Source organism: Ciona intestinalis, chromosome 4 (assembly GCF_000224145.3).
Source record: "Ciona intestinalis chromosome 4, KH, whole genome shotgun sequence".
Taxonomy (NCBI): Eukaryota; Metazoa; Chordata; class Ascidiacea; order Phlebobranchia; family Cionidae; genus Ciona; species Ciona intestinalis.
The window spans coordinates 3,573,166-3,587,185 of NC_020169.2; the positions used below are offsets into that span (position 1 = coordinate 3,573,166).

General features: G+C 38.5%; 3 protein-coding genes across 4 annotated transcripts; all 3 read right to left on the reverse strand.

The window, feature by feature from the left end:
• Nucleotides 1-263: 263 nt before the first annotated feature.
• On the reverse strand, nucleotides 264-2,246 carry LOC100185384 (ubiquitin-60S ribosomal protein L40). Of its 2 annotated transcripts, none has more exons than XM_002130144.5 (5): nucleotides 2,158-2,246; nucleotides 1,831-1,939; nucleotides 1,276-1,362; nucleotides 811-913; nucleotides 264-419 (listed from the first exon to the last, which is right to left on the reverse strand). In XM_002130144.5, the coding sequence occupies exons 2-5, from the start codon at nucleotides 1,931-1,933 to the stop codon at nucleotides 326-328; spliced, it is 387 nt and encodes a 128-aa protein (XP_002130180.1). In that variant the 5' UTR covers nucleotides 1,934-1,939; nucleotides 2,158-2,246; the 3' UTR covers nucleotides 264-325. The 2 variants fall into 2 exon arrangements, with proteins under 2 accessions (XP_002130180.1, XP_026690155.1); XM_026834354.1 differs by lacking the exon at nucleotides 2,158-2,246 and adding an exon at nucleotides 2,047-2,068.
• A 473-nt stretch (nucleotides 2,247-2,719) lies between these two features.
• On the reverse strand, nucleotides 2,720-9,300 carry ncam (neural cell adhesion molecule homologue). The gene is given in 16 exon segments (NM_001032785.1): nucleotides 2,720-3,349; nucleotides 3,523-3,661; nucleotides 3,786-3,892; nucleotides 3,956-4,169; nucleotides 4,287-4,478; nucleotides 4,569-4,682; nucleotides 5,067-5,180; nucleotides 5,182-5,200; nucleotides 5,456-5,592; nucleotides 6,317-6,352; nucleotides 6,562-6,764; nucleotides 6,822-6,939; nucleotides 7,346-7,482; nucleotides 7,575-7,669; nucleotides 7,772-7,866; nucleotides 9,189-9,300. Coding segments are annotated over 16 exon segments (1,923 nt in total). The 5' UTR covers nucleotides 9,238-9,300; the 3' UTR covers nucleotides 2,720-3,195.
• A 1,980-nt stretch (nucleotides 9,301-11,280) lies between these two features.
• On the reverse strand, nucleotides 11,281-12,431 carry LOC100183850. Its single transcript, XM_002130603.3, has 5 exons — nucleotides 12,302-12,431; nucleotides 12,142-12,240; nucleotides 11,961-12,083; nucleotides 11,706-11,882; nucleotides 11,281-11,402 (listed from the first exon to the last, which is right to left on the reverse strand). Exons 1-5 carry the CDS (start codon nucleotides 12,371-12,373, stop codon nucleotides 11,295-11,297), a joined length of 579 nt encoding a protein of 192 aa, XP_002130639.1. The 5' UTR covers nucleotides 12,374-12,431; the 3' UTR covers nucleotides 11,281-11,294.
• Nucleotides 12,432-14,020: the final 1,589 nt, after the last annotated feature.

Below are 14,020 nucleotides of genomic sequence, written 5' to 3' on the forward strand. Positions count from 1 at the left end.
GTTTTTACTTTTCGGTTTAACCAATATCTCAGTTCGCTTTAACCAAAATCAATAGGATAGTCCAACTCATTCCTACAATGTCTTAACCGGAACTCATTTTTAAACCAGTTTATTTAACTGAACTAAACCCTGAACATAAGTTTACCAGCATGGCAACAAAACGACTCTTCACAGTACTTCACAGTACTAAAACTAAAGAAACCGTGTGGTACATTAGTACCAACAATCACTACTTAGCGGCTTTGCCAAAAATCACCACTGTTGAACTAGGAAATATTATCGCAATCCCATTTGTATTGACGCGAATACTAAAAGGAAACTCCATTTACTTCAGCTTCTTCTTTGGTCGCAAATGGTTGGTGTGTCCACATTTCTTCTTGCGACAGTTGGTTGCTCTTGAGTGTAAACGAGCGTAGCACCTTAAACATATAAAATTTAACTCTGGAAGGTAGCAGGTTCAAAGCTCATTGCTGCTACCAAAAATGTGTGTGTTCTCAGACAAGACAAATTGTCCAATTTAACTCATGATTTGCCGACCCAATAGCCACTAATAGGTTTTTCACATTGTCAGCCATAGAGAAAACAAAACCAGCAAGCTGCCTATGCAGTAATTTGTAAGCAACACGAGGTGTAAAAAGGAAACACTTATTATAATGACTGTTGTTGCCCTACCTTACAAAGATAAAAACAATTAGACAATACCTACTATTGTTAAGTTCTCAAAGTAATAAATATAAAAATGACAAAACTTTTTAGGGAAAATTACAAATATTTGCTTATCATTCACTGCGTTGTGGAAACACTACATACTTGCGACAAATCATCTTGTCACAGTTGTATTTCTGAGCAAGAATTCTTAAACTTGGTTCAATGACTCCTCCACGAAGTCGAAGAACCAAATGAAGGGTGGATTCTGTTAATGTAAACAATATAAAGGGATATCTATTAACTACAGTACACAGGGCTATTTATAACAGAAATCTTGTAGCGTAATTACTAATAAGCCATAAATCTTGAAGATTATATTAATTAGTTTAATAGTGGGCACTGGTCCGGAATCATTATACCTTTTTTTGAAATAGCTAGTCGGAATTTTACTGTGATTACTGATAACGTATGTTATATGTTAATAACTCAAAATTATAACCATTTTAAATCAGAGAGCAAAAGGGCTGTTTGAATCATGAATGATCATACAGCATAAAAATCTCATCATTTTAAAATGGAAATAACTAAAATATCAGGATACTTTATGAATACTAAAACTAAAACTACCTTTTTGAATATTGTAATCGCTAAGTGTTCTTCCATCCTCCAACTGCTTACCAGCAAAAATCAAACGTTGCTGATCAGGTGGAATACCTGCGAAGTAAACAGGACATTCCTGTTATAACACCCGGCTTTGTAACAAATCTTTAACTTTACAATCCGGATTGCCTAGCCTGCTGAATGTGGCAGTTCCTGACGAGATTTCGCGCATGCAAGCTGGTTATTTTTCGTTTGCACTCGTGCTATCGTTAAATATAGGTATCCAAAGCATGTACCAAGCGGCGTTAGGAAATCTTACCTAATTTAATACACATTTTTTCATTGTTTAATTAATTGACATGTGTGTAACCAAAAGTTTGTAAAAAAAATTGCTTGTGCACGTGCCATACTCCGCAGACTGGCTGTTTGCCATTGGTATTTGGACTTGTGAATATGACGTTAAATTATTGCTGAATTTAAACAAATATTGTTGCGTGATCAAACATTCATTACACAATACTGACTAACAAACAATTAGCAGCGAATCAATCAAATTAATTGTTAAAAGTTTGGTAACTTTACCTTCTTTATCTTGGATCTTTTGCTTTACATTGTCGATCATATCAGAGGCTTCCACCTCCAAGGTAATGGTTTTACCCGTTAGGGTCTTGACAAAGATCTGCATCTTTATCTGAAAACCGAATTCAGATTACATTTGAGTTCAAAACGCAAAAGTTAATTTTATCTTCTAATTACTTTACTTATCGAAGTGTAACGTAGTAATTCAGGCAGACTTACCGTTCAGCATGTGTATATAAAGTGTAAGATATATTCGTATGTTAATTTTACTGACAAACACACTAAAATAACGCAAATACATGTTAAAATACGATCACAATCACATCTAACCTGAAGTGCGATTACCAGTTCCCGAAAAAGATGGATGCGTGGTGTGCAAATTTTAGTTCACTTATTTTCACATACATTCGGACAGTCGAATTTATATGGGGAGCGGTAGTTTAGTTTGGGTTTGGTGTTGGGCTATTCTTTGTATTTCGCACTAGAAACACGGCTTTTTATAACTGGTTAAGATTAAATGTATTGCGTTACCTGTTTAATTGTTGAATCTAGAATACCTGTACTTAAACACCGATTTTGTAATGCTCCCCCAAAATAATTTAATCGTAGAAAAAGACGTTGGCAACGGACCAAGTTACATGCGAACCATCACAAACTGTCTGAAGGGTTTGTGTAACATAACTAAGTTGAACAACTTTGGTTAAATACGTAATGTGGGCAGTCATTGGCAATATTTAAAACAAAATAGCCAGGTTACGTTACGTCTGTTTACTATGACTTTTACAACCGCATAGCGAACGCAGTCAGCTCCCAATATTTTTTTCTTTGTTTCATTATTGTATAGACCCACCTCCTGACTATAAATGTGACACATGATTAAAGATACAGGGTGTTCAAGTGGTCGATATTTGTTTAATTTTCATAAACAGCGTTTTTCCTTGCAAGCGATGCATCGTGTACAATGTAACCAGAAAAAGCGTTTGATATATATAGAACAGAGTGTTTTATAGAAACTTAAATTCTAAGCAGTAGCAACACAGATTTTTAGCGCACATTTTACAGCATAACTGGCATTCCATGTTCTCAAATGATTTTGGGTAATTAAAGCAAAACGTATAGGGCTATATGTACAAAATAGGTTGAACTAAATTGCGGGGATTCGCTTACTACGTAAGACTTTAAACACAAGCTGCTTCCGTTCCTAATACAGTAATGAATTAAAACAACGTGCGATCCAAACCCGCTTCGTAGAGTGTAACAAATCAAACAATTATTAGTACAAGTTGTATATATGTCTGTGTCCAATGCAGCAAGTACAACTGTTCGCGTCGACGAAATTGAAGAAGTTGTTCTTGTGCAGATTATTTTCTATTCTTTTGCTGGTGCCTCTACTGCCTTCTCCAGTGTATCACCCTTTCCAGAGTCTTGGTCAGTTTCGCGCTGTTTTCCTGTTTCGTTCTCTGTTTGCGGTGTATGCCCATTAGACTCTTTGTTCTCTTCTTCTGCAGCTTCTTCTTCAATACTAAACAATGCAAAGGTTGAACACCAGCATAACATTTGTGTGTTTAGATTATTTTTGTTCAGATACAAAAATACTTTATTTTGACCTATGGAACTAGAAATAACCAATTACAAGGTTTTTTTTGCAATTATCATCAGATTTTACAGTAATATTAATAATTATTAAACCTATACCTTCCTTCTTCCTTTAATTCTTCCTTGTTTCCTTTACAGCATTGTGGTGCAAACGAAAGTTTCATCTTTTTACCAGATTTCTTTTCCTTAGGCTCTTCACTTTCTTCGGGTTTTTCTTCTTCCGTTTTTTTCTCTTCCCCTAAAAATCACAATAAACTAAATGCTGGATAGACAACAGAGACTCACAAAGTTCATAAAAAATGCAATGACAATTCGCATAAAACTCATTTTCTGCTTTGTTTTATTTAGGATCCTTGTTTTACCTTCTTTTTCTGCTTCCTTTGCAGCTGGCTTCTCTTCAGCTTCTGTCAGTTTCTGTTTCTCTTCAGAAGTACCATCTTCCTTTACTTCTTTTACTTGGTCTTCCTCTTCCTCTCTAATGTATAACATTCGAGGTTAAGATCGTACTTTGAAGTAAGAAAAAAATGCATACCCAACGACAACAGGTTCGACTGGCTGGGCGCATGGGTTGGTGAAACAACCAGACCCACAACATCCGTTCTCCGCAGACTCCGTGGCAGTAACTTCGCTCTTCTGGGAACGCCGCGACAAAATAAAGAAAGCGCCGGTTAAAAGGAGAGCAACTAATATCAGAACAGCGATTACGACTCCCACGATCACGCCGGTGTTGGCAGCTGCAGGTATTTCTAAAAGGTGAAAAATTTGTTTAATGGGTGTACCATGTAACTTAAATAAGTGTAACTTAAAAAAGCGAGATGCAACATTGTAAATACATTGTTAAACTTCTCTTTCTTATTACTTACGTTTCGACACAACAAAGTCTTTGCTTGCTTTGCCAAGTTTGTTTGCCGCAAAACATGTCACAATTTTGGGGTCGCTTTCAAAATGTTTCGCGCTGATGTTAACCGTAGATGACACCAAACTATCTGTGGTTTCAACCGCTTCGTTTATGGACAAATCACTTTTGTTTACTCCTTCAACAGTCCATACAATATCTGTGATAAACAATGTTGGAAGTCAGTCTTGAAACATACATTAACACTTAAATATTAAACAAGGTTTACAAAGTATTCAAGTTCTTTTACCAGGGTATGGGTTGGCGCTTGCTTTGCAGGTCAATGTGACCACTTCCTCGTTTACAATTTCAATTTTTTCGGTTTCGTTACCAATCTTTCCAGATGGTGGAATAACAGGCTGACCTGTAATAAATGTTGATGTCAGGAACACGACAAAAAGATTTTTGATTGGGTAATATCAATGTGTACTTTTAGTACTGCATTAGATCAAAATATATATGTTGATATATTGACGGCGCCCATATCGTCTGTAGTTTGTATATTCCGGTTATGCTTCATATTTTATTATGTGATCCAAACCAGGGCAAGGGTAATAAACGTCAGTTTTAACGCGTTTTAAATCTCCGATAAAACAGTATGTGACATATGAGAAGTTCAAGTGTTCTAGACCTTTGTTTCGAGAGTCTTTAACTTTCGTTGTGTGTATCCCAGCAACCAGAGTGCAGAAAACACAAACACATCACTCCATAGATAAGGTTTTCAATATAAAATGATTCTCTTGCTTACCTTGTACTACAAGTTGAAGTATATTTTCAATCTGGCCTTCTTGATTTTCAGCTTTGCAAATGTAAGAGTCGGAATCTTCATACGTTGCATCAATGGTCATGATTGCATTTCCAGGAACCCGATAGAAAGGGAACCTAACAAAGAAAACATTCGCGGGTTGCAGCCGTGCTATGTCACATGATACTATCGTGTTGAATTATTTAGGTACCCCCACATTGAGAGATGAACCCTCGGCTGGATTTTCTTTTAAAAGAATTGATTGCCGTAAGAAATAACGTTAATTTTAAGGGAATCCAATCGACCGCTTATCGGTCAAAATGACTATTGCCAAAATCGAAGTCGATTTCGTTTAAGTAAAATAGAAAACCGGAACAGTGCATAGCTTATACCTTGCTATCGCCTTTGTACCAAGTGACTGCAGGTGTGGGTACGCCGGTAGCCGCACATTCAAACGTTCGTTGTTCTCCCATCAGCATGATTATCTCATCGCCGTCGTTTGTTGGGAATGATGTAATGGCAGGAGATGCTGGGAAGGAAAATGTTGGATATGAATTAAATATGACATGCCAGGTTACACATGCCCCCCGAGACAATCAAGATGAGATATCCCCGGCGTATTGAGTGTAAACCAAAGGCTGTTAAAATCGTTGAGGCAATGTTTCGTATCGATTTGTGTCTTCCTCAAAGGAACGCAGATTAATTTTAAGCGAGAATTGTTTATGCCAGCTGTTTTTGAAAAACCTAATCAGCCACAGCGCCCTATTAGTTTTCCCAGACGCTTTACGACGCTGGACTGATGACCTAATTCGTACATTATAACACTGAGGGGCGTCTTTTGTCTCGGATTTCAAGATCCATTGATGGTGGACAATTCAAGTGCATGGGTAATTGGGTTAAACGCATATTAGTCTCAATGACGAAGCTTGCTGGCGAGTGGTGTTACGAAACTGCTCGCCCTAATCACCGACGGCGCCATTTTTATTGGCCATCACACAGAAAAGTTGTGCTAATCGCGTTCGCGGGATTATTTCTACTTAAAAGTGTGTGAATTCTTTCGAATTGTATTGCTGTTACTTTGTTAGAGTGAACGACAAAATGAAGTAAAAAAACGTTGGAGTGAATGAATAATTCATTCAGTGTATATTAATGGGTCAGTAGGAGCATTACGTTAATTTAAGTCAAATAAATCCTTGTACACTACGCACCACACACACTACGACATGAAGAACAGGAAAGAGAAGACAACTTACCTTGCATCGTTGTAGTTTCGGCAGTGGTTGTCGGCGCTGTGGGGTCGATTGGAAGATTGAAAAGAAAAGTTGTGTTAGTCTGAAGTACAACATGGAGTGACACAACATCTAATATGCTAAAACACAACTACAAATCGCCGCTTGGATTTGTACTACGAAGCTACAAGGATGTACGCACATGCCAAAACCGTTCTACACCTTATACGCAACAGATTAGGACAAACAAAGAATGAAAGAAATCCAACCTGTTACGACTAAAACAGCTTCAGATTCAATCGTCTTTCCGAATGCGTCTTGTACGGAACAAGTAAACTTTCTGCCATTGTCTCTTTCGGCATTTGGACGAATGTCAAGATACAAAGTACTGTCAATCAATGAGTAATACTGTTCGTTTGCAGTATCTGCTCGGAATGAATCCGGCACTACAACGTCGCCCATGTCCGTTAACCTACAAATCAAACGGCTGTAGAAATATATTCAAATTCTATAATGTCAAGGAACATACCAGTTCATAGTAAAAGGTTCACTGGCACCAGTTGCAGTACAGACAGCAAGAGTTGCAGTTCCTGAACCGAGTCCATCATCCAAGTATGGATTCACTCGTGTGTTGACTTGTGGAGACGCTACAGAGCAAACAGTTTCGGTTTAATTTCTAACATAAATATAGTTGTGATCATTATATGCGCTTCCCGGTACTTCGCTAAGTCGGGTGGGCGTCAGTTATTTTACATCACAGTCCGTTGAGCAACGAGTACCCTTCACTTTTAAGTGGCGCAGGTCGAGAAATGACGTAATTTGATCATTATACTGTGCTTGAGAGAGCGACGAACGCTGGTATCGGCTTGGCTGTTTATTGCCGCTTATGTACTTATGTGTCGGCGAATAAAGCTTTGTTTGTAGGTATTTTATTTTGCTAGTCACAATATAGTAATATAGGTAACATCATTGCATGCTTTTGTGAAACAATATGTTTTTTAATGATAACTTGTGTTGAGAGTACATAAATAAATACAATATTTCGCAACTTACACAATACGTCGACTTGGTATGTTTGACTCTTCGACCCTTTATTTCCAAACCCACTGCAGACGTAAGTACCAGAGTCGTCCAATAAAAGTGCTTCCAAAGTCAGTTCATACGTAGTTCCATCCACTACAGACCGTTCCCTAAAAAAAACATTTGAATTTTATGGACTATATCATATAGTGCTGATTAGAGCTTGCAATAGTATAAATAATGCCTGGTTAATTTGGCTTACCCGTATTGACCGTGTGGGTACACCTCTCCTGTCGCGCCCACAGTTGCAATATCATCTTCGTTGTGCTTCCACAGTACAGTAAATAGAGTTTCGTTCTGTTTTCAATGAATTGATAAGCGTGGGAGAAATATTGCACAAAGTAATAAATATCGAATTGTAGCGATTATCCTTCAGCAAAATTGGTTGAATCGGCTTACCTCTGCGAGTATCAAGTTACATGGTATAACAACCACGCCTCCCAATTCCGCTTTAATGGGATCTGTAATCGGTTCCTCGGTCTGGCCATTGACAGCTGGTATGAAAAGAAAATCGCTGTTATTTACAACCTTAGAGGACGCTGATTACGGCGGCGTCACGAAATAATTGCCGGAACTGTAACGGTTAGTCAACAGAGGAATAAAATTCCCAACGACGCAAAGCCAGATTTCGTGGCCCGCTGAGCGAGCAGCAGGGGTGCTGCTATTCAGACACAGCAACGGGCCCCGATGGGAGTTAGCAGACGACAGTAAAAGCATTAAAAACGTCGTATGCCCGGCCCTGAACCGTCCCAGTTCCCACTACCAATCTATTAGTCTGCGAAAATTTGCCTCAGCCCGGTTTAAAAGTTCAAATCGCAGTTTGAATGTTATACTTTAACAAACAACGAGATTTTTTTTGATTGATGGTCTAAAAATTATGAATACTACACCACATTCCAGCAATACTTTTGTTTTAATGATAATTTTGCCCAACAAGTCAGGTTTTAATGTTATAAAGCCTTTGGATCAAAGTTGTGAATTTAACTCCGAAGTCCTATCGATTTAAAGGGTTTATGCAATCTTGTCCGCTAATCCATCAGCTCACCCAGCTTGATGTATATGGGTTTAAAGGGGAGCGCTACATCCCAATAAGACAATGTATGGCTTAGCCTGCAAGCCTTGATCGGATTACACGCGCAGCCACGAGTTCGGGGCACTTCGTTTTTAACGATTGACAGCAGCAAGAGCAACGGGAACGAAAAACACGTTGAAAATCTCGGCAGGATGCCGTGAAAGTGGGTCGGCCTTGAAACAACAATCGGCAGGTGGGAGGAAAGAATCGGTGAACACACGAAACACCTGTCTCCGACTTCCTCATTTATCGATCATGATTATAACGAATTGACGGGTTTGCGCTTTTGTTGCACATAATTGCGTTTCGCGCTAATCATGAACTATTAAACATTTCCTAAAAAAATGTTACAAACCTAAAACCAAAAAGCTATTTTCATTTACGCTACAAAGGTTTCGTGCCGTCGAATAATTTGAACTATATTGCATATTGATGAATTAATGTCTCAAAACGGCGAGCTTGCCGAATAGGGATTTTGTTTATGAGGTCCTCGCTGTGACGTAATGTGATCGAAGGCTTCAACTTCGTGTTGTTGAATTATTCATGAAATTGGCACGGGCGAAGTTGCTGCGCTACGCAGATGATCAATACATTATTTCACTCTTGTCAAAATCACTCGTATTCATTTAAAAACTCTCGCAGACTTGTCAACTTGATATAAAGCATATTGCTTTGATATTGAATTAAAACAGCCACACGGACTGTGATCTCAGGAATTACCGGTTTGCAATACATTCTACTTACCATGCAGTAAAAGGATCGTGGAAAGAATTGCCAGCAAAACGCGACCCATTCTTCAGTTTTAAATTAACAGTGTTTTAAATACGTATACTATTCGGCGATAAACAGGTCTATAAATAAAACCTACAAACAAAATTAAATAAATAATTGTAATTATCCTTAGCACTCAGTTAAATACACGCAATATGCAGGTCACAAGCATATTTTAAAAGCAAAATATCTTCATTTTTAGACAAATTTGAAAGCAAGCGAATCACATCGTATACCCACAATTACAGTCTATATTTAAAAAAGAGAGAGAATATGACGACTCGAAATTAAGCCGAAAATATTCTGCAGTCATTCTATTCATGGCTATACGAAAAAGCATATATTATTTACGACGTCTGGCGAAGAGAAACACGAAAACACTATATGTATGTTCTCTTTTCTACAATGTTATGCTGAACACACTCAATTTTATAAACTATTCACATTTGCCATAGACTATTCCTGGGACGCAGCTTTGCTTCTGTTTATAATAATTGTCATCGCAATAAGCTCTCTTCTAATTTAAATGGAGGCGCTTTACGAATCGTTCTTCTTTATTCGCGAGTGAAGGCGCTCTTATTGTGCTTTAAAGCCTCGCCCTTTTTCCCCACGGACGCCGACCCAAATGAGAACGCGCGCTTTTACCGGGGTCACGTGATACAACCCGCTCTGCGACGAAAACAGTGGACACCCGTAGAAGTGGACGCCGCTGACCGGGGCGGGAGGCAAGGAAAATCGACGCGAAACTAGGTGAAGTGCCGACGACAAACAATGCAAAAGGGTAGTAAGCTCCTCCCGCAACGCATTCATCAGCACTGTAGGTACCGCTCAACTAACTAGCTTCGCACCTTTTCACTTAATCCGAGGTAATGACATACGTTAGTTGGATAAAAAGCTGACAATCAAACACCGCCGCTAATAGAAATCAGCTGTTTGTCTTCGACTTAAGCTCGGCGCGAAAGGTTGCGACAAAAGGGGAAATAAAACGTGTTTTCACAGACGCTAATTATTTGCCCTAATAGGGAACGACAGTAAGCTTATTAACACCTCGTTTACGTGTAATTAGGTTTCTTGGTTTTCAAAAGTCAATCACCGACGGTTGTAGCTTAAATCGCAGTAAACCAATACAAATGATTTTCTTTCCAACCTCTCGAGACCAACAAAACAACAGTAAAATATTTCGCATAAATAAACTTCTAGTCGCGTCTATATTCTTACAATTTAACAACCTTACTTGCGCATCAAGCATTCCTAAAAAGCTATCTTTCGAACGTGCCTCATAAAATATGAACTCTTTTGCGATTGCAATGTCCATCTTTCGTTCTGTGAGGCAAATGACCGATCTTGCGATATACGCGCACTTAGAAAAACATCTTTATTCTTCTAATCCACGTGTAATTCGAGTATAGAAGGTCCTATCACACACCACGTAATTGAAGACCTGTGTACTTGATATCCATGCAAGCACTTATTACCCTTGACGATAATAATGTAAGGTATAATTTATGTGGATTCCTAAAACGCTAATTACGTGTACTCGCATTGTCATAATGACCTAGTCCATCCGCCACCTGTAGAATAACAGAACAGCAAACGGTCGGCTGGAAAATAAAGCTGCCTTGACTGCTCCATTAACTTGAACCTGCGTTGTATTCTAAAACGCCAATCAATCAGTACAGTACAAAACTAAAGCCAAACGAAGCCCAATGTACAAAGCTTCCGGCATGTGAGTGCAGCCGTAAAAGTGCCTGTCGTCGTGGCAACCAGTTGGTTTGAAAACCGACGGCACTCGATAAAAGTGTGCTTCACAGACTACTCGAACGCTTGCTGCACCTCATGAACGCGATACCAACGTTGTACAAAGTTAACGTAAAGCGAACCGTAAATATGATCTATGTGTCGCAATTTCACAAAACAGTATGGTACTTAATTGGGATATGACGAAAGCACTTTTCGGTACGCTTTATAACACAGCGGCGCTAATCCATGTTGTATAGCTTACATTAAAACCGACATTCTCCGACCTAATGACAAGGTAAAGACTTGTTCGTATAAGAAGTCAAAATAATAGCAAACTCTTTATTTTTTGTTCTTGTTGAAACGAACTTGGTATATTGCGTCTGCGTCCCTCGACGGCCATTTGAACTGGTGTGCTGCTTCTGTTTGGCCTCGGTACCAAGGTTCGCTCTGAAAGTTGGAACATATATAATAGGGTGGGGAAAGATGGGACACCTTTAGTACCTAATATCCAAATCGTGTTTTAAACAATTAAAAAGGTCTATAGGAGTCTTGGAGATGCGGTTTTATAACTCATTAAATGTTCTTTGCTTATTAGTAAATGAACGAGAAAAAGCACGAAAAGGTGTCCCATCTTCCCCCCACCTACTTTCTATATATTATAGGTTATATTTTCTGTGAAGACAACTGGACCAGCAATTCGTGCTCCCAAGTCCAAAATACCCGGCTACTTAAGTACAGCATTACACGGACCTGTTGGTTTATCCTTGGTAGCGTCGGTATATTGGAAGTTTGGATATCGACCCATCGACGTAATATATGATGGCGGTCCACGTAATCGGTTTTCATTTGTGACGTGTCCGTGACGTTTTCCCGTTCGTAGTTGGACGGCTGAGGTCCTATCGGGACCGAGTTGATGGAGTGTATGCCCTGTAATATATATTTATATATATTAATTCCGGTTTGGAAAGCGTATTGGGAAGTGTACAACGTGAACATATTACATACCATAATCGTTTTGAGCGCTTTCAGTCGGTGTTGATATACAGTACATGTGGTTTTTGGCGACTGTTTTCCGAACGAAGCTTGCGCAATACTTCGAGGGTATTGTTTCTCCGTTTTGTGAAATATCTAAAAATAATTGTAATTAAAGTTAGGTTCTATAATATTACTAGAATTTTAAGGCAACCTCAGCCACACACGAAAGCTCATATCTTTTTGGTTTCGGAGCCGATTTAAACGCTCTACCGAGTTCAAACACTTCATTGTAGGTCGTTGTCTTTGGCTCCTAAAAGCGATAATTACGATGTGATCAGATCAATATGTAGAACATACTGTTTTAAACTTACTCTGTGGTGACCAAGTACGACGCTGGTTTTGGTAACTGCAGCTGTATCAATACGTGGGCGATTTAGAGCCATATTAGGTCGAATCAATACGAATTGTTGTGAACAGGAAGAAATGTTGATTTGGTTAAATTTAATCACATGCAAATATTTTTTTCTTATTAGAACACGTCACAGAATGGCATAATGACGTCAAAGTAAGGAACAAATGTTACTAATAGTAACAAACACATTCACATTGAATCAATTTTGTGTTTGGACAAAATTTTAATTTGTATCATCAAAGTGTGATATATAGAAGCAGAACGACGCACCTCCCGATCAAGGGATGTTTATCTAGGAAAATATATTCGCTAGGAATAAAGTTAGGTAGGGAAAAAGACGTAAAGGTGAAAGACAGAAGCATATTTTTACTGTAAAACACACGATAGCAGCAAAATAGAAAAAACATGGAACGCACAACTCAAACGGTAACGACAACTGCCAACAGCAATGCACAAGCGTCCAAAGAAAAGAGAAAGAAGCGTCGCCGAAGGCGCACAAGAGCCGTGTAAGTGTAAACTGTAAAGAAATAGTTTGGATTTTACCGATGTTACTATGGAGCTGATTTGTTTTGTTAAAGGTGTCATATTTGTAGTGTATTAAACGTATGAGATCCATATAGTATAAGCTAACATTGTATAAGAATACGGTTAGATTGGATGTTACGCAATAACAATACTCGTGCAAATAAAATAATGTTGTTGAATCTTAGAAAACCTGCTAAAAAGGTTAAGATGGTGTAACTAACTTCTTCGATAGTTTTTGGGCATTAAAAAACATGCAGCATGTTTGTGTTTATGGTGCTTTTTTTAAAAACACTCCTTCGCTAGTAACGCATCGTTGCTAGGTAAATAAATAACTTACAGTCTTACACCATGTCCAGGCACGACATATGGTTATGCTTCAGGATTATTTACAGGCCAGATATAAAGGCGTCGCTTCTCTCCGCTTTTTGTCTAGGTTTAAATCTACGCTCTGTAAAAACAATAAACGTTGCTTCGTAAGATAAAACGTGAAATTTGAAGCCTGTAAGTGTGTAGCAAGACAACACCGTTTGGAACCGCGCAATTGAAAACTGGAGAATGGAATAGTTTGTATGTCGTTAGGAACAGTGTTTACATTTGGCAAATGGTTTTGGATAACTAAGGCCAAAATATTGAAATCGAACAGTACCATAGTAATGGAGAGGTTCTAAAAACAGTAAGGCGAAATTCATTCGTTCAAGCAAGCACAAAGTTACAAACATGTGTCTTTTTAACGATGTACCAGCCAGGCCACATAATTATTGACTGGGAAAACCGCATATGTCCAAAGGAAAGCTAACGATTCAGGGGGATAGAAAATGAAAAATCTTAATGAATTTTTTAGTGGACGTGTCCGTACAGGCTCGATTTAATATTGTAAGCTCTGTTCATTTTCAATATCAAACGCTGTTTGGTATTGGTGCGCCATGAATAATGTATATGCCTGCTGTTATATATACTAACGTGTATTGGTTATTCTTTGTAGTTTACTAGTAACTTTCTAAAACAGTGTTGACTACGAAGAAATGTCTGTACGATACGGAGCCGTCAAGTTACAGGTTCCAACAGGTTTCAAGCAGTTGTTGGAAAACCTGTCTCGGGAAATTTTACGAGAGCAGCCGAAAAATATTCCAAGTTTTGCCGCAGCTTATTTCAA

What these genes read in the sequence shown, in the direction of transcription:
- LOC100185384 (XM_002130144.5), bottom strand. Translation starts at nt 1,933, where the DNA reads ATGCAGATCTTTGTCAAGACCCTAACGGGTAAAACCATTACCTTGGAG. An exon ending in AAAGATCCAAGATAAAGAAG is followed by an intron (nt 1,363 to 1,830) that starts GTAAAGTTACCA and finishes TTTACTTCGCAG; the next exon opens with GTATTCCACCTGATCAGCAA. An exon ending in GACAAGATGATTTGTCGCAA is followed by an intron (nt 420 to 810) that starts GTATGTAGTGTT and finishes TATATGTTTAAG; the next exon opens with GTGCTACGCTCGTTTACACT.
- LOC100183850 (XM_002130603.3), bottom strand. Translation starts at nt 12,373, where the DNA reads ATGGCTCTAAATCGCCCACGTATTGATACAGCTGCAGTTACCAAAACC. An exon ending in AGCTTTCGTGTGTGGCTGAG is followed by an intron (nt 12,084 to 12,141) that starts GTTGCCTTAAAA and finishes AATTATTTTTAG; the next exon opens with ATATTTCACAAAACGGAGAA. An exon ending in AAGCGCTCAAAACGATTATG is followed by an intron (nt 11,883 to 11,960) that starts GTATGTAATATG and finishes TATATATTACAG; the next exon opens with GGCATACACTCCATCAACTC.